Genomic DNA, 19,744 nt, shown 5'->3' with positions numbered 1-19,744 from the left:
GAACAAAATTCAAGTTTAAAGCTTAGTGACTAAAAATGTATTTTTATAAAAAAACGACTTAACTGTTTTTAAAATGGGATAAATCTACAACTTTGGTCAACTTTCAACATTGTGTATTGATAACTCTCTCAAAGTTATTTTAGTAAATAATTTGGTAAATTGGTGTTTCAATTGTGAGGGTCTTTGTCCAAATTAACATGTAAAGTGAGAAATTAACCGAAGAATTCATTTATAGTGTATAAAATCCTCAATATTTCAAAGTTGTGTAACTTCTAGTTGAATCTCTGTTATTTTGGAATGTTTTTTTGCAGATTTGAAAATGTTGTGTCAAAATGCTGCAAAATAATGCTGGAGGCCTGCTAAAGTTGTTATGTTGAAGCTTGCTGGTGTCTGATGCTCCAGAATCTCAAGATAGTGCAGTAACAAGTTAACGCTAAATTTTTATTAATATCCACGCATTTTATCATATTTTGCCCTAATTTTCTGAGATCTATAAAAGGAACAAGATGAGGTTGTCTCATTATCAATCCCCAATGGGGTAATAGATCTCAAGAGAGAAGAATACTCCAAATTAGGTGCAAAAAGCAAGGAAATTCTTCACCCATTTCGAGGAAGAGGCTAACAACGAGGGGCTGTCATTTTCTTCATCACTGTGTTGAAGGTTTCCTACCGCTACTGAAGCTCTTTCTCTTAATGGTTTATCTTTCTCTTCTACCCACTGATTTATTTTCTTTTTTTATGAACTAAACCCCATTTTCGGTGGGGATTTGCTTGTTGTAGCTTACGAACAGTGTTGTTGTAGTTGTTTACTTTGCTAATTTAATAGAAGTGTTTTTATTCTTTCATCTTACTGATTTTGTTTGGCCAACATTATTAGTTTGTTGGCTTGCTTGAGGCTCGGGAGAGTCCTTGTGTGTTTCATTGCTTCTATTTGCATTAGATTCCTCTCTTTGAAGTAGGATTGTGAGTATTCAGGGATGACACTCACCCTATCGTGCCTATAAATTGTTTTTATTGTTTGCTTTAATTACAACGGGAGTTGGGTTTTAAGCATGATTGGGTATCTCAGGAGAGAGTCATGTCTGTTTGGGCAATCAACACTGTAAGTTTTGCAAGAGCATTTGCTGGAAGTGAGTGAAAGCGTTCAGAGTGAATCTCACCTGATTCCTCTCTTATTATTAATTGTTTCTCTTTTTTCGTATGCCTCAGCATTTGTAAATTATAGTACTTTCTTTCTTTGAATTTCTTTTCATTTCACTTAGTTTAGTTATACCAATACTTATTATCTTTTATTTGCATTTTTTGTATTCTTAAACGCATGCTTAGAATAATATCCTTAGTTGCTGTGGACACGACCTTTTTTATACTACAATCCACGAGAATAGTGTAAGCTTACACTTGTTTTCACGTCAGTCGTGGGCACACAACATGTATGAGGATCTGAACTCTGGAAATTGTATAATATGTGCTAAACTTTTGGAGTTGTGTTGAATGGACCATCGAGTTTTAATTTTATCTAATAAATTTATGAATTTTAGATAGATCAAATATTTATTGACCACAAAATTAAAAGTTTGGAAATATATTAGACATAATACTAAACGGTAGCTAAATCTCTGATTAACCTTTATAGTATAAAAAATGCTCAAATTTCATCAAAAGTATTTGTTTGCCTATAATATTAAAAAAATTAGTAAATTAATTAATTATGAAAAATGTTTTGTAAAGCCATTTGTCATTATATCCCTTGCTTTAGAGTCGGCATCACTTGCCATAATTAATCATTTGTTTTTAAATCCATCTTTTAAATATTTGCGTACTGAAAGCGGTTTATTTTTATATTAATTTTTTACTAAATCAAAGAAAAATACCCCAAAGTTTTTCTGTTTGACTTCAAAAAAATACCTCAACCCTTTCAAAAATTAAAATACTGTTTTTGACTTTTCATAAATGTATACTTTGAAGTAAAATGTTCGTTACTATTTTAAATGGAAAATTGACGGACAAAATATGAAATAAGGTGATTAATGTAGAAGCTGGAAAGAAATATGGAAAAATTATTATTTTCAAAATCTTCAACTGTCGTTCTCTTTACAATTTTCATCTTCAACTTCTTTAAAATTTTTAAAAACGATAATTTTTTTCACATTTTTTCTCTTTTCAGATTTGTGGTTCCAAGTTGTGCCACATCAACTTTCGGTTTAAAATATTAATTTATGTCTTGTTCAAATGGTATTTTTTGAAATATTTATGAAAGTTAAAGGGTAGGATTCAAACTTTTAAAAAGATAAAATACTTTTTAAACAAATGGTAAAATTCAAGAATATATATATAAATAAATATATATATATAATGCTAGAAGGATTTTGATGGAGGTGAATTCTCAACCTACATGTGGCAGCCAAGCCAGGTTGGGGACCCTGCCGGGTTTTGTGCCTATAAATAAGTTCATTCCGCTTCACTTCGAGGTACGCAATCCAATCAATTCTCTCTAGAATTGACTTGAGCATTTGCTGACTTTAGCTTCGGAGTCCCTTACTCTGTTTTGCAGGTCTTTCGTGCAACATCTGAAGTCCATCACCTAGCTCATCCTCGACGAGTTGAAGCTTGGAGACTTGGTCAGATTTCTGGTCAAATAGATTTGATAATATTATTAGATTGGCTCAAGGGATTTGCAAATGAGAAAAAAATTCTCCAAATCTCATGACTAAATGTATAGCAATTAAATCAAGTTAAAATTTTAAACTAAAGTGAGCATAGCTCATCGGTAATTGACATATACCTCCATTGTGAATTCGAATCTCTTCCCCATACTCAAAAAAAAAAAAAGGACCAAAAACCAGTATATATTCATAAAATATGGACAAGTGAATGGGACAAAATATGGCCAAGTGAATGGGTGATAGATCTCATATAATTCATAATCGAATTTGTTTGGTCATCTGAAAATAGAAATTTGAAAATAACTCAGGGCCCATCTGATAATCATTTCTGTTTTTGGTTTTTATTGTTTTTAGTTTTTGGTTTTTGGTTTTCTGTTTTTAAAAAACAAAAACCATATATATTTGATAATCATTTTTTGTTTTTTATTTTTAAAAAACAGAAATCCAAACATGTTTGGTATTTTTAAAAGTTAGAAAATTGAAAATATATATTAGAGAGAAAATTCTATATAAGGTAGAGATGACAATGGTGTGGGTGCGAGTGAGGATGCTCCCCCATTCTCGTGCATGTGAAAAGTTTTAATCTCCACCTCCACCTCGTTATTCGGTTCAAGAGATGTTCTCGAGAAAAATTATCGGTTTTATAATTGTTTTTAATTATTTTTAGAGTTTAAGTATAAAAAAAGCGTAATAAATATATATTAATTATTTAAAAATGGAATCGAGAACATGATCATGCATTTCCTATTTTTGGGCTCGACCCTGCGGAAATTTTTGTCATCCCAAATGTAGAGACATGAAAATACAAAAAATGTAAATAAACTTTTGGAAGATAAATTTTAGAGAGATAAATAAAAAGATTTAGAAAAAAAAAATTAGTGAAAGAAATGTTAAAAACAAAAAGAGAAAAATTTTAGAAAAAAAAAAGTAAAGTCCGGAGGAAAAGATATATTAAACACAAAAATTAGAAAGAAAGAGAAAATTATAATTGAAACAAATTTAGAGATAAAAGCAAGATTCAAAATATAATTTTTAGAGAAAATAAATAAATACAAAGATAAATAAAAGCTACGGTGAAAGAAAATTGAACAAAAAAGATATAATTTTCAGAGAAAAAAATAGATTAAGTTATAAAAGATGAAATTTAAGAAAGAAAAAAGTTAGGAAAAATATTAAATTTTTAGAGGGAGAAATGAAACTGATCCACTAGAAAAAATAAAAATAGAGAAAAAATTAGAGAGAGTGAGACAAATAATAATAAATATTCAATATATGAAAATTTTAGAGAGATAAAAATAAATTTTGTAGAGAGAAATTTAAAAAAAAATTTAGAGAATTTTTTTTTTTTAAAGATAAATATGAGAAAGAAAAGAAAATTGAATATAAATCAGATTTTGAAAAACAGAAATCTGTTTTCGAAAACTACCTTTTTTATTTAATTTAAATAGAATTTCAAAATAGTTTCTAAAAACAAAAAAGAGAAAATTTAATTGGTTATCAAACAACACTATTTCTAGAAAACTAAAAACAAAAAACAAAGTACAAAAAACGAAATGGTTATCAAACAGACCTTAATACAATGAAAAATACAATTATATTTTTTGTGTTCAGTATTTTCCGATATATGTTTGGTGCATATATTAAAATTGAATCTCAACTTAAAGAATTGTTCGATGTATGTTTAGTAATATATTTGTAAGTCAAAACGATCATAGTTCAGTGTAATTTACATGTATAGGTTGTGACTTCGATCCCTTATTCTCACATGAGTACTAAAAAAATAATATATTTATAAATTAGTGATAGTTACCAACTAAATATTTAGTTCAACCTACAAATAAAAAACAAAAATCTAGATTGTATACCGAAAATACCCTTAATTATTTCTGGATTCGTATGTCTCATCTCATCAAAGAATTTTAAAATCTATGTGAAAATGTTAGAAGAGAAAGATACGTGAATTAGAAATACATTTTAAATTCCGTCGTTTTAAATATGAGAAATAATTTTAAATTCTTTATCTTGTTTTAAATGTATTAAATTAAATTTCTTTGTTTAAAGGTTGGTTGAAAAGGAAAATAAAATAAATTTTTACTGATTTAAGCTTTTAACCTAAATTTATTAGAAATTAAAATATGACAAGGCTAAATAGGAAATAATTAGAAATTAAAATACGACAAGGTTAAATAGGAAACTTACTTTGAAATTATATAAACTTTTGACAAATCCAACCGTTTTGATCTGTAAATTTTTTTACATAACAACTGGATTTCACGGTATCAAACAACCAAATTGAAATCCATCCTGGTTTTGAAATTTTCGAAATCTAAAGTACCAAATAGAGCATAAATTTCTATCAACATTTATATAGGTCCATGGATTTAAAATCAACCAGATATGTAAATCAACATTTCTATAGTATAGCGTAAAAATTGACAAAATTCAAAAAACATCAACAAAATGTACATAATATTAATATTAATAAAAAGACTAAAATGATTATTTATTATATTAAATATTGTTATTTAGTTATTTAGTTTTTAATTTTTTTTTCAAAAATGTCTAACGATGTCAACCGTTTATTATGTTTTTACAAATTGAGACCTAGATATTTAATCAACATCTAGATTTAAAACTTTACCTATGACATAAACTTTATAAATGTCAAAGTGAAGATGTAACTACGATGTTCCAATAATCTACGAGAGAAGAGATTGTAGGTTTGATTAACTTACCTTGCATATACACATTACCCACTAGCGACTTATATTTTCCAAACCATTAATAGATTTTAAAAGTCGAACAATACATCAAAATTTCGATGTGTCAAGCTACTGGACTTGTCGGGAGGTGAATTTCATTTTTCCCTCCCGTCGACCCTGAATCATGTTTTTTAAATATATATATATATACACTTTTTATTTATATTGATTCCTCGTTGATTTAATATTTACATTTTACATTTAATCTTCATACTTTCATTTCTAGGTCTATTTCTAAATCACTCCTCAATTTTTCTCCTTCCAATCAAACTTACAAGCTCCCAAAACTATATTTTTAATTTCATTTTTAAATTCTTAATTATTTTTTACCAACTATAAATATCTTTTTACTTCACTTATTCTTTCACATTAAGAACTCAATCCCAAATTTCCACTAAAATTCATATGTTCATCGTATCAGTCATATTCGACACATTTGAACATTCAATCTATATTGATCTAGGAGCACTATCGTAATTTGTATCAAAATTATGAAATATGAACTAAATCCTCTAATGTCGTCTTTTTAGAATTAAATTACTTTTTCTACCCATGTATATTATTTATATAGTAAAATTTTATATTTCACTTTTCTACCATTATTTCATCTTATACACATATATTGATAAATTATGTAACTAAATACTAGAGTTGATAGGTAATGATGATTAGAAATTATTAATAAAACATAATTAAACTACATTGAAAATTCATCAATTTTCATGATTTTGGTCCAACATTTCCATCCACATCAATAAACATATTACTTTAGATGTAATAATAAAAAATGATAAATTAATACTTAATTAAGCAACCATTAAAATTTACACCAAAGTTTCATGATTTTTTTCGAAAGTTCCATTGACATCAAAATTTCAAACTTGGGTCGGAGTTTCAAGAAACTAAAACATGATATTAAAAATAAAAAATTCCACTATATAATTGAAGAAAAAATAATATCACCAAGTAATATGTCATAGATTTTTGGCTTTTAGCAACTTGACTTCTTCTCTGTGGCTTGGTTTGTGCCGGCCATCTTCCTGAGTTGAGAGAGCACAAAATAAAATAAAAAACTCAAATATTCTCACAACACCAAGCTCTTATGTCCGCCATTAAAAATGGCTCCCCCTCTTCTTCCTTCTCCCCATCACTGCTCGATTTCTCCGATGAAACTCGGTCGACCCGACATCGTTAATGGCTATCTTCTTCAATCACTCCATCCCCATGAACCTTGGGACTTTGGACTCCCTTCTTCTTCCACCTCCCTCACCCCCATATTCCATAACCACACCTTCAACTTACACTGCAACGAGTTCCCATACTCGGTCGACCATGTCAACGACTTACTGGAGTCCAGCGCCGAGGAGACTGCCAATGGCGAAGAGCTTCGAGTTCATGCAGACCATGGAAGAAGTAAAGATGTTGAGGATCATGGTTTAACTTTGATCAGCCTCCTCTTCGAGTGTGCCGTTGCCATCTCCGTTGATAACCTCGTCGAGGCGCAACGAATGCTTCTTGAGCTCACTCAAATGGCGTCGCCATACGCGGTATCGAGTGCGGAGCGTTTGGTTACATACTTTGCGGCTGCCATGTCTAGCAGAGTCATGAACTCCATATTGGGTATTTGCTCTCCTTTACTTAACTACAAAAGCATAAACAACTCCTTCCAACTTCTCAACAATGTTTCACCATTCATAAAGTTTGCTCATTTGGTTTGCAACCAATCTATACTTGAATCTCTCTCCCTCCATGACGATCGGGTTCACATTATCGACCTCGACATCATGCAAGGCTTGCAATGGCCACCGCTTCTGCAAGCTCTCGCCATGAAAATAGACGATAACCGCCCTCGCCATGTGAGGATCACCGCCATGGGCACGACCCTGGAGCTTCTGGTGGACACAGGGAAGCGACTCTCTGACATTGCTCGACTGCTTGAGTTATCTTTCGAGTATAACCCCATTGTTGCAAAGGTTGGAAAAGTTGAGGCATCGATGGTGAAACTCCGGCGAGGGGAGACTCGAGTTGTGAATTGGGTTCGACACCGTCTTTACGATGCTACCGAACCAGATTGGAAAACTATGGGACTCATTCAACAATGGGGGCCTAAAGTTTTCACACTAGTGGAGCAAGACGTGTGCTATGGAGGTGTGTTTTTGGACCGTTTTGTTAGCTCCCTACACTACTATTCCGCCATTTTCGACTCGCTTGGAGCTTTCTCGAGTAGTGATGACTGTGACAGAAATCAAGTAGAGCACAACATTTTATATAGGGAGATCAGCAACATATTGGCAATTGGAGAGGATGAGAAGTTTAGAGAATGGAGAAGTGAATTGAGAAAGTGCTTAATGGAAGTTCCTATGAGTGCCAACTCCATGGCTCAAGCTTGGTTGATGTTGAACATGTTTTCTAATAACCAAGGGTTTAGTGTTGCACAAGGACAAGGTGGGACGCTCGAGCTTAGATGGAAAAATACTAGTCTCTATACCGCTTCTGCATGGACTACTTGTTCCAACGAGACAACTACTTAAGTTATCCCAAATTAAAATTACAAATTTAGTCCCCAGACTCTGAATGTCATGCATTTTCATTTTATTTTAATGTTGATGTAGCATGTCATTAATCTGTCGAGTTGTTTTAATGTTGATGTAGCATGTCATTAATCTGTCGAGTTGTCTATCACAATATGCCAATCAAACCTAAGTTTATCTAATGAACATATCACCCTAGCATTTCGTTAATGATATTAACGTTAGGAACTAAATAAAGGCTTTAGTTTTGCACGAGGAGAAGGTGGGACACTCGACCTTAAGTGGAAAAATACTAATCTCTATACTACTGCATGGACTACACGTTCATCGGGTAGTTGCTTAAGTTATTCCTACTTAAAATTACAAATTCATTCCCTAAGAACATCATGCATTTTCCTTTCATTTTAATGTTGATGTAGCAGGTCAATTAATATGTCGAGTTGTCTATCACAAATATGCTAATCAAACCAAAATTTATCTAATGAAGATGTCACGCCATTATTCCGTTAGTGATGCTAAATTTTAAATTAAACAGACATAATACTCAAACTCAAAGTTCAACAAAATTTGGAGTTTAACCACCTAATACATATATATGTACATGAGGTAATTCATACAATACCTACACCCATTTTCCAGTTTCCCTTTCCTTCAATTTGGTTTATGATTTCAATAAATTGAAGGCTTAAAGCAAATGGTTTAATAAGACTTCTTTTATCTCAAGAAGGGAATAAATGTTCATGCTCAACTGTGAAGCCGAGAGAGAGAGATTTCATGTACAGTAGATCATCCCAGTCGAAATCATGTATATCTCAATTGAAAATCAATGTATTTAGCATAATACTCAAGGATTCCGAAGAGCAGCCAATCGCTTTTCCAGCTCGTCGATACCCGAACTGTAAAGTATTAGTAACAAAAAAGTTTATTACTTAATAAGAACAACTTAATGATCATGAATAATACCATATATATCGTCCTAATTACACTTATCTTTATTTAGCTTGTAAAACATATATGTAAAATTGCATAATTATACCAGCTGTTGAAGAAATAGTACCATCTCTTCCATTGTAATTATTTAGATAATTACAAATGCAGTACCTCTATTTTAAGTCAATTCGGTCCCTAGATTTTTAAAAGTTTTGCAATTGTCTCTATCTTTAAGCCTACTAGACGTCTACATTACTTGAGTAACAAAAAAAAATTGTTAAGAATGAATAAACAACCACTCAACCTAAAAGTTTAAATTGATGGGTTTGGTAAATTTAATTCATTTATATGAATTCTCAACAATCTCCCTCACTTGTGGGCTTGGATAATTGACAAGGTCCCAACAAGTGGAAATCATAATAAATGGGGAGAAAACGACAATGCAGGGGTTCAAACACAGGACCTCCCGCTCTTATATCATATTAATATTTATGGGGTTTCATCTCAAAACTAATTGGCAATGAGAATAGTCCATGCCTATTATAAACCTACCTAAGGTCCCTTCTTTTATTAATTTGGGATCCTTAACGTACCCCTGAAGATTGTGGCTCTTTTGACTCATCGATCTTGGTCAGATCCCATTTCTGGATGCTTGTTTGAGCTTTTGAGCTCTGATACCATGTTAAGGATGAATAAACTACCACTCAACTCAAAAGCTTAAGCTGACGGGTTGGATAAATTTAATTCATTTATATGGATTCTCAACATTTCCCCTTCCCCTCACTTGTGGGCTTGGATAATTGACAAGGCCCAATAAGTGGAAATCATAATAAATGGGAAGAAAACGACAACGCAAAGGTTCAAACACAGGACCTCCCACTCTAATACCATATTAATATTCATGAGGTTCCATATCAAAACCAATTGGCAATAAAAGGAATAGCCCATGAACCAATATAGCAAGTAGGTCCATGCCAGTTTATTTTTGCCTATTCGAAACAATTTTTTGAAGAGTTTGGTTTTAGCCTTGCTCATCTTAGTGATGGTAGTGTGCCAGTGGAGGAGTTGCTCACTCTTTCTCCCTCTCATGAGAAAGGGTGTTTTATGTGGCTATCCAACATTAGTGCTATTTTATAGGGTTTGTGGACCGAGAGAAACAATGATCTTTAGAGGGGTGGCGAGATCTTGGGAGGAGGTTTGATCCCTTATTAGATTTCCATGTTCTCTTTGAGCCTTGATGGATAAGAACTTTTGTAATTATCAGTTAAGTCTTATTTTGTTATATTGGAGTCCTTTTTTGATTTATTTTGGCTCCTTATGCTCGGGTTGTATTTTTTGTATGTCCCTTTGTATGCTTTCATTTTTATCTAGAAAGGCGGGTACCTTTAAAAAAAATGTGTAGGGACGGGCATGACATTTCATTTTAATGACCTAGGGGTCTCACTAGTCAGATCAGTTAAAAAACATAGACTTAGGTTGGATTTTAAAATATTATTTTGAATAAAAAGTAAATAAAAAAAAATCAAAGCCCAATTTTATTTTGAGGATGAATGTTCATGGGAAATACATACCTACTGACACCCTCAGTATTCTTTGAGGCAATTCTTCCTTTTGGAGCTGTTGAAAGCTGCAACCAAATCCACATGATCCCAATCAGTTTCAATAATGAGCAATCCAGTTGACAACAACACTTCAAAAAGATATTAAACCAATGTTAACATACCTGTGAGGCAATATCAACGCCGATTTCGTCGAGTACCTGCCAAAAGTTTTTTTTGCATTAGTTCTTAACTTAGCAATTGTAAGTCATAACAAATCTACATCTTGATATCTAAATGAATATTAGAGTCCTAACATTTAGCATAGCTAGAACTCAATGGCACAGTAAACACAACCTATAGAACAAATCTTATTCAAGTAAAGTCGTAACATTTAGCACAGCTAGCATCGCGGATTCCATGGAGAAAGGTAACATCACCCACCATCTAACTATATTTTCATGTACACGGAATAAAATATCTGCTGACATGCACAGATATTTCCACCAATATTTTCAGAAAATTGGAACTTTAACATTTCCATCAACATTGGCCTCTTAAGCACTTGGGATTTTAAATTCAACGTACAATCACAAAGCGAAAAGTAAAGTCCAGAGTTACATATTATGTATTGCAACTACAGGAGCTTACCTGATTCGTTAGATCTTCAGTTTCTTCTTCTGCCTCATCATCATCCAGGGCATCATCTATGGCATCTGAAATCATCTCAGTCTGCGGATGCGAGACCAAAAGGATCCATAAATATGAGACCACAAAGGCAGAAATGCAAATTTTTCCACATAAAAGACTACGATTACAAAGTAAAACTTCTATTGACTTGTCTATATTTCTATTAATATTTCTGTAAATTTAAAAGTTTCTACATCTGATATAGAGGGGACAATATCTTTTATTTGCAGTGTCAACAAAATGACAATAACTAACAGAAATGAAATAAGAACAAATTGTCAGCAACTGAATATAAATACATAAGAATAATCATTAACTTATTTAAGAAGGGTTAATTTTTATTTCTTAATCCAATAAGATGTGATTTCTGTGAACTTTTTCTAGAATATCTGACATTCTCACGTTTCTATAAACTTGAGAGCTTGATACTTCCACTAATGTCAACATATAACTTCTCTACGTGTAATAATTCGAATTCAGAAGTCAGGGATAATGATAGGAAAGAAAATAACAGACTTGTCATAACAGTTCAGAAATTTGATAACATTGATTCTAGTTGCATTAGGAGTGCAACATGGTTTATTATGCTATGAGTCAAAACTTATCCCCTCGCACACGACCGAGATTGAGATTGCCAAGCTAGTATTTTATCATTGCTTTCATTAATATCCTCAGAATTCTGATGTGACTAGCTCTACTATCGTGCTACACTTGTTTCGACCAAAAGGAGTATATCAACAGGGAAGATAAGAAGTCATAGGTTACTGTGCTACGTAGAAACACAATAAACAAAGCTAGAAATATTCAAGATCTTTCCTTCCTATATATATTGAAAAACATATTTAAATAAATTCAGGATCTTACAGTCATATCCATCTGTGCAGACTGCATCTGAAATTCCCTAATGACCTTTGCTTGCTTCACAGGATTCATTTGCTGCAGATGAGTACGGTAAAAAGTTTTAAGAGACCAGAAATCAACAGTTAAAATTTTAAAGTGACGGAACATGGGTATATAATATCAGACACATGATTGAGAGTATAAAATAATTGAAACAAAAAAATGAAAAACCCTTCACGAGTAAGTTTCACTTGGGTGGCTCACGCTCACCAGTTGACATTCCCTCCTTAGAACTGAACTGTCAATAGAGAGATGGATGAACGATAAACAGATTTTGGAGATTAGCAATCACCGCCTTAATACCACTTTGAGGTTACTCAAAGAAGACATCTTTCATATGTTCATTTCCTCAAGTTGGCCATGGCCTATCATGTGTAAAGAAACATAGAAGGCCAAAGCCACAATTTTTTTACAGCCATTTTGCCCATAATCTGTGAAGCGAACTGCACTGAGTTTGATATCTCTTGGTTTTCCAGAATCACATTCGTACTACTGGACTAGTTCCATTTGCGGCGGGCCATCCACTAAGAAAGGCTAAATTTTTGTAGGAAAGGCTGGACAAAGCTATAATTTCGGAGGTGTTGGTTGAGAGAAATCTTAAGATTCTTCAGGATAAGCTTATAAGTTACAAGAGGGTAAGATGTAGGATTCCTTAAAAATTCGAGGTTTCCTTTTTGAGTTCACACTTCAAAATTCTTCGCATTTATGATTCTTGTTTGATAAAATGCAAACAAAGAATTTGTCTTAAATCATAATTTCCCAGGGCTTTGCTTCGAGTTGAAGTCATATCTCCATTTCCTTCTGTAATCCTCGTTTCTTGTGTGTTTGCGTGTTAATAAGAGTTAAAATTTTGTATCCACAAAAAAAAAAAAGAAAAAACAAACAATAACAAAATTATTTGAGCACATGTAAGATTTGATTGATATCAAATTTACTCTCTAACCTTATTCATAGCTGTCATTGCTTTACTGGCACTTTTCATGCCAGCAGCAACGGAAGTCTGAGCATGCATTGCCTGCAAAAAGTGGGTAGGGCCATTAATAATATATTATGTACAAACACTAGAGAGAATGTCTAAAGAAGAACTCATTGTCCGCACTAATGAAAGGAAAACCATACATCTGCTTGCACACATAGCTCAAACAGAGTAATGAACGAGTGGGATTAAACACTTGACTTCACCTGTGTATGAGTTGCTATGCCTCTCATTTGAGCTCGACTTCCTTGTAAGTTTGCAATTTGCTGTCTGAGCCTAACTAGCTGCCGAGCAAGAATCTTTGTTGCTGCCTGAAGAATTGAAAAAAAAAATGATGATAAGATTAAAATTTCAAAATAGAAAATTTCAAAAGAATCAAGCATCCGTATTAGTCTGATACAATCTTATCCAGAATATGAAATGTACCTCATTTCCTGTTTTGGCAGTTCTCTTTATTTCTGCGACAAGCTTCTTTTCCTGATAAGATAATAAGTCAAATCACAGTTAAAACATAGGATATTTAGAGATAAACCATTTTTAGAAGGTCTTCACGTACTTCTAATTGCAATGCTCCAATTTCCTTCTCTATACCTGAGAAAAGAGAAATGAGAAAAAGACGCAAAAAGATGTGACCACTTAGTGATATCACAAAGAATGATTATATTATTATAATAGAAAAGAAAATGAAAACATCCAATAAAGCTAAAATTTTTGGGTAAAAACAAATTGTAAAAGGAAGAGAGAAAGAATAGCAATAAAAAAGAGTTTATGTTTCTTCGTTCTTCCTGAAGATTTCAGAGAACATTTCTCTATTTTTTGGATCTGGATGGTAAGCGCATTAATTTTTGGAAAGATGTGATGAAGAATCACCCCATTGTATCTCGTTTTCAAGGTTAAACAACATTGTTAATAGCAAAGGTATATCTATTTGTGGGAGGAGGAGCATAGGTTCTGGAACTTGTTCTTTAGAAGAAAACTAAATCGGAGGGAACTAGTCGAATGCTCAAACCTCTCTTCAAATTGGTCTTTCAAATTAGTTCCGCATGAGAATACTAGAGTTCGCAACGTTGATTCTTCATGTAGATTCACTGTGTATTTCTCTTTAGCAATCTCTTTTTGGGACAATATTGAAGTTCAAAAGGTGTAAGGTGCTCTTGTGAACCTTGTGCTTTAAGGGCATGAGTACGAGGGAGAAACAAAGTTCAAACAAAGAATCCCTATAGATACTCTTCTTTCCTTTGATGCATTCTTTTAATACAAGGATGGCTGGCCATCTTTTTCTCAACAGGCATTAACTTTGAATTTCTGGTGGAGGTTGCTTGATATTTCCAGATTAAGCCTTCCGTTTACTGTTATAGCTCTTGGAATTGTGTTTGTTGTCATTCGTTAAAAACAATGAAAAATTCTTTGGCTTAGCATGGTTAGGGCACTTTATGGAAAGTTTTTTTTTTTCCCTTAAAGGAATACAATGTTTTTGAAAGGAGAAGATAAAGTCATGGAGTTGTGGCACGTTATAGTTATTGTGGCTTCTTCTTGATGTTCATTGTATAACATTACTATTTCCTTAAATTCTATCATTGCCAATTAAAGAGTGGTTTTGTAACTCCTTGGCTTTTATGGGATGGTTTCCCTTTATAATTCCAATGAAATTACAACAAAAACCAAGAAGTTATGTCCTTTATGGTTTCTTTGGAGCTTAATCATCAAGATTCAAGACGATTCATGTCAACACCCGTTAAAAGATCCATTTGAAGCTCGAAGTAAAGCCCAGGAGAAGAGGAAGCTAAGCACCATGTTGCAGCAGTGTTGTAGCATACCAACTAGCAAGCCCATCGTATAGGCATTGGCTCCATAGTGAGAAGGCAAGTGTAGTCGATTATGTGTCGCAAGTTTTAAGATTGGTATAAATAGTAATTTTATGGGTTTCATATAATGTGAGAGAGCAATGTAGTGAGACAGCCATATAGATCATAACAACTCTTCCAATGAGGGGCTGGAGCCTAATCGAGGTGAAATAAAGAAGAGGTAGTATTTGTGATTGTAAAAGGTGATTGTGCATCTAGGATCATAACATTGCCTTGCGTGAGTGTGAACCAGATCAACCTATATAAATTTGGTACTTCTAAATGAGAAATTTAGGGTGCATTTGGTGGGTGTGAACCAGGTCAACCTATATAAATTTGGTACTTCTAAATGAGAAATTTAAGGTGCGTTTGGTGGGTGATCAGAAAACAAAAATCTGAAAATAAAGGATTCAGTGAAAAATAAAATTGTATTCTTTGTTTTCAGTATTTTCAAAAATATGTTTGATAGCAGATTTGGTAATTGAATCTTAATTTAAAAAATTGTTAAATCTGTGTTTAACAATATATTTGTAAACTAGTAGCAGTACCAACTAAATATTTATTTTAATCTAAAATAATATTAATTAATTTATTAACATTTTTGTTATGAATTTTGTATAATTTACTATTTTACAACGTTATACAATTAATAATATATTTATATTCTACGTGTTTTAATTTTAACAAAAATGAGATGAGTTTATAACATGAAATAATATATTTAACAAAGGTTTTATCTTGCTTAATGTAATTTTGTATCTTAAAATTTCAAATTCAAAATATGAAAACATTGAAAACAAAAAAAAATGTGTTTTCAGAATTTTTAGTATTTGGATCACATAATTCGAAAACAGTTTTCGAAAACAAATCTATCAAATGCATATTCACGAATTTAGTGAATCTGAAAATAAACAACATAATCCAGATTGCCAACCAAACAGGCCCTTAAATTTCAGTTAAGAGTCTCAAATTTCTCAACAATTGATATGGGAGCTTTTGGTTTCAGATCTTGGGATTTAGGTTGACAAACACAAAAAAGAATTGTCGTATAAAGGAAATCAAATGTTATGAAGCATGAAAATTGGGAGCCCAACTAAATTTCCTTGTCGATGGAAGGTGGCTACAACCACAGTTGACAAGATTGAATGTTACCAATAGGAATATGACAAAGAATGCAAGTCTATAGAGCTTTAGATGGTTCCTCATGAGAGAGAGAAAAGCCATAGAGCTATAGATGGTTCCTCGTGAGAGAGAGAAAAGCCAACAAATAGGCCAATTAGGCCTTAAGCCACCATTCCAGAAGAAAGAACAGTTGGGAATATTGGAAGGTTGTTTGATCTTAGCCTCAACTGTCTGAAAACTAAGCAGGATGGTGAAGTCGCCTAGAGGAAATATGAAAGAATAAAAATGGAAAATACAAAGGGAGGGGAGAAGCCCACGACAGCCAGAGTGAGAAAAAAATTTTAAAAACAAAAAAACCAACCAACCACAACTACAAAACATATTAGAGGAGGGCTCCATCAAATAAGGATGAGAGGGACCGAAAAAACACTTAAATCATTAGAACAATTAACTTCTTGTCTTGCATTCTACTCAACGGAAAGGTTAACTCAGCTGAAGTACCACAAAAGAAGCTGCCTAAAATGGCCTGACAGCCCTCCTTATGTGTCCTATGTGCTGCCCATAGTAAAAATCAGTGTCATATTTTTTATTCTATCTGTATGCAGCTTCCGAATATTCTCTTCAGAGTTTTCAATATTTCATGCGTGTTTGATGCAGATGTCTCCAAGAACGTCTACCAGCTTCTGTTTGGCCTAAAGATTCCTAGTAAATCCAACCTATTGTGGGTTAATGGCCTCAGAGCTCTTCTATCAGATCTATGGTTGAAAGAAACCAAAGGATATTTGAAGAAAAAAGAAGAACGGCTATGGATTGTTTCAATATGGTCAAATTCAAAGCTTGTGCTCTCTCACATGCATATTTCTGCATACGAATTTGTCCCTCTTCATGTTATCAATGAAAAATATAGTTTCCTCGTCAAAAAAAATAATAATTAAAATTAATTAAAACAGTCTGCTCCATTACTTATCTATCATTCATAGCATTGTAACATTTTGTGATAACAAAGACAGCCTTGAGAAAATCAATTTCAAGAAGGGATATTGCTGTCAAACATCACAGATTCACAGCAGTGTTCTCCTCATGAGTCCATGACAAGTCACTTGCTAGAGATAAAGAACTCAGCACATTGCTGAATGTCCTGATTAATTTGAACATCTTAAAATATTATACTGCTGCCATTTCCTTCTTAGAAGAGATGGAGAGATATTTTACCAATAAAAGACTCTTTTCCTTTTTTTATATCCATCAGTGTTCGAGTCAACTTATACGTAGCTTGATTAATCAAATGAGACAACTAATGACCAAACTGATATTTGATTGTCAAGAAACTCATAGGATTTTATCCTAGATAGTTGGCCACCATGGGGTTTCAACCCATTCCCCTAAAGTCCCTTTACTTTCACATGGCTTAATGCCACTAAGTTAACCCATTGTGGTGGAATACATACATTTGAAGATGAAATTGCTAAAGTCCCTTTACTTCCACATGGCTCAATGCCACTAAGTTAACCCATTGTGGTTCCGATACATACATTTGAAGATGAAATTGCTAGAGACGTTTTCCACAACTTATCTCCCTATGGTTAGCACAACAATTGAGACCTTCAATAGGTCACCACATCCTTTGACTTCAAGCCAGGTCTACAAAAATCCTCACAATGAGACATCATAGTACCTCAAACTCATTTTTCCAAACCTAATATGAAGCCATTCCAAAATCGGTGTGCAAGATTGCTTGGAAGGTCAAATACCCTAATAAGATTAAAAATCTTTACTTGAGTGATGCATCCTCCATAAAAAACATGGAGAAGATAGTATCACGATCACCAACTTTTGTTTTGTTCTTGTTAGAGTATTCACAGTTCTTAAACTTGCAGCTTCTAGTATGAGGACTTACACTGCTAAGCTATTCTTATCTTTTCCTAACACAGTCAAAGACCAGCTCCTCAGATAGAGGATTCTAAAAGGCATTATTACCTTCCTTCACTGGAAGAAAGGATGCCCAAGCCCATCCATTTAAAGACAACTAGACAATGTTAAAATTCTTTGGACTAACATTATCTTCTTACTTATTGGGAGTTATGGATGGAGAGGAGCAATCACTTTCAATGCATCTGGAGTCTTCTATCAGAAAATTTAGTAACTTGACCAATTGTAATTGGAAGCCCACTGAAATCTCCTTGGATTGGGGTGAATATATATCACCATTTCTCTATAACTTCTAATTAATACAATTAATGAAAGGTGTGGTTCTTGTTTAACAAGAATACCTCCAATTCATAAATCATATCTATGTTACCCAAACTTTTCTTCACCATTATTAAATAATTAAAATGCAATGATCTATTTAAGCTCTTTTTGTTATAGGCTCTATATTCTTATAGCCCACTTTGATTATTTTATTTTGTAATTTGAATACAATGCTTGTAATGTCAAATTCCCAGTTGCAACCTGCAATAACCTGATCACCCTTTCTGGCTTAATAAGAGATGAATACCATCAAAACAGGTAAGTTCAAAAGAGTAATGAGTTATTTAAGAAAATGACATTCTTAATACCAAAAGGTGTCAAAATAACGTAACCACACGCAATCTTAATCTTTATCATTCTATTATAAAGACTGACCATTGCAAAAAGTAATCTCAAAACACTTACCGTCTTATGCCAATTCAAAGCCATAGCACTATCGATATAGACAAATTCTTTCATGTTTGAACCGTATCCTAAATGGCTGGTGGTGGATAGGCAAATTCATTTCAGATACACCGATAGAAAAAGACCCCAAAAAACCACTTCAAGCCCAAAGCTTCTTCCCATTTTCTCTTTAAGGGAATGGGTTGGAGGTAATTGGTTCCACGTTAGTGCCATATACAACCATACATTCCATACGACTTTACTCCATTCAGTCCAAAAGAAACATCACCATGACCAAACGATTGAATTGTAAAATACAGAGATACAATGAGAAACATGAATATATCCAAATCCCCTTTGAACCCAGATGGCTTCTTTCTTAATTAAGGTGCAGTTAAGAAAAATAAAGAAGATACCTCGCGTAGAACGTGTCATTTCCCTTTTACTCTCCCGAAGAGCTTCTGAAAAAAAAAGAAGTCCAATCACATAAGAACAACACAGGAGTAGCAAAATAAACACAACCCAGTTCAATTCGCAGAAGAAAAATACAAAACAACGAAAAAACGGAACTCTCAGCAATGCAGAAAAATACGTAACAGGTTTCAGCAAGAACAAATCAGAGTGAATGAAGTCGATGAAAAAGAAGAGAAGGGGACAACCTTTGGCGGTGGGTTTCTTCGAAAAGATATTCATGGCGTCCAAAAGAATGATCCTGAGCAGAACACAGACGAATTTCTTGAGAGACAAGTCGAAGGGGAAGGGAAATTCCCCAGAAACGGGGAAGACTTCCTCCTAGAGAGGGAGAGAAGAGGACGTGGGAAGGATCAAGGATGATGATGTTAAATTGGATCGGAACATTAAAAGAAAATGTTTGTTGCTTTCCTATCCTTGAGCTAATCGATGTTTTAATTCTCAAGCACTGTCATCCCAAGGTCAACTTTTTATATTGGGGATTCGCTGATGACCAAATAAACCCAAAAAGAATTTGTTTGGGAAATTGGGATACATGGGATGGCAAAAGTACCTACGGGATTCGAGTATCCGATCCGATCGGGTCGGGGATTTCTCGATTTGATCGGAGACGGAGTCGAATTGAGGATCCCAATCTGTTCCCCAACGGGGACGGGGCGTCCCTGTCCCGTTTAATTTTTTAT

At 33.4% G+C, this 19,744-nt stretch overlaps 1 protein-coding gene and 1 pseudogene across 1 annotated transcript; one reads left to right on the top strand and one right to left on the bottom strand.

Annotated features, from left to right (window-relative positions):
• The first annotated feature begins 6,300 nt into the window (after positions 1-6,300).
• Positions 6,301-8,038, top strand: LOC111023065 (scarecrow-like protein 23 pseudogene; annotated as a pseudogene).
• A 474-nt stretch (positions 8,039-8,512) lies between these two features.
• VPS2.3 (vacuolar protein sorting-associated protein 2.3) lies at positions 8,513-19,513 on the bottom strand. Its single transcript, XM_022300405.2, has 11 exons — positions 19,250-19,513; positions 19,007-19,051; positions 13,547-13,581; positions 13,417-13,467; positions 13,197-13,301; positions 12,958-13,029; positions 11,979-12,050; positions 11,076-11,156; positions 10,610-10,645; positions 10,458-10,513; positions 8,513-8,852 (listed from the first exon to the last, which is right to left on the bottom strand). Exons 1-11 carry the CDS (start codon positions 19,281-19,283, stop codon positions 8,801-8,803), a joined length of 639 nt encoding a protein of 212 aa, XP_022156097.1. The 5' UTR covers positions 19,284-19,513; the 3' UTR covers positions 8,513-8,800.
• Positions 19,514-19,744: the final 231 nt, after the last annotated feature.

Source organism: Momordica charantia, assembly GCF_013281855.1.
Source record: "Momordica charantia cultivar OHB3-1 chromosome 9 unlocalized genomic scaffold, Mcharantia_2.0 BLBB01000009.1, whole genome shotgun sequence".
NCBI classification, from domain to species: Eukaryota; Viridiplantae; Streptophyta; class Magnoliopsida; order Cucurbitales; family Cucurbitaceae; genus Momordica; species Momordica charantia.
Note: the sequence above shows the minus strand (reverse complement) of the source record. Positions and strands in the feature narration are given on the sequence as shown.

Bases quoted from the DNA above. Each gene is read 5' to 3' on its own strand.
- VPS2.3 (XM_022300405.2), bottom strand. From the start codon at position 19,283: ATGAATATCTTTTCGAAGAAACCCACCGCCAAAG. The intron at 11,157-11,978 runs GTAAGATCCTGA...TCGCATCCGCAG, and splicing joins CTGCACAGATGGATATGACT to ACTGAGATGATTTCAGATGC. The intron at 8,853-10,457 runs GTATGTATTTCC...AATACTTTACAG, and splicing joins AATACTGAGGGTGTCAGTAG to TTCGGGTATCGACGAGCTGG.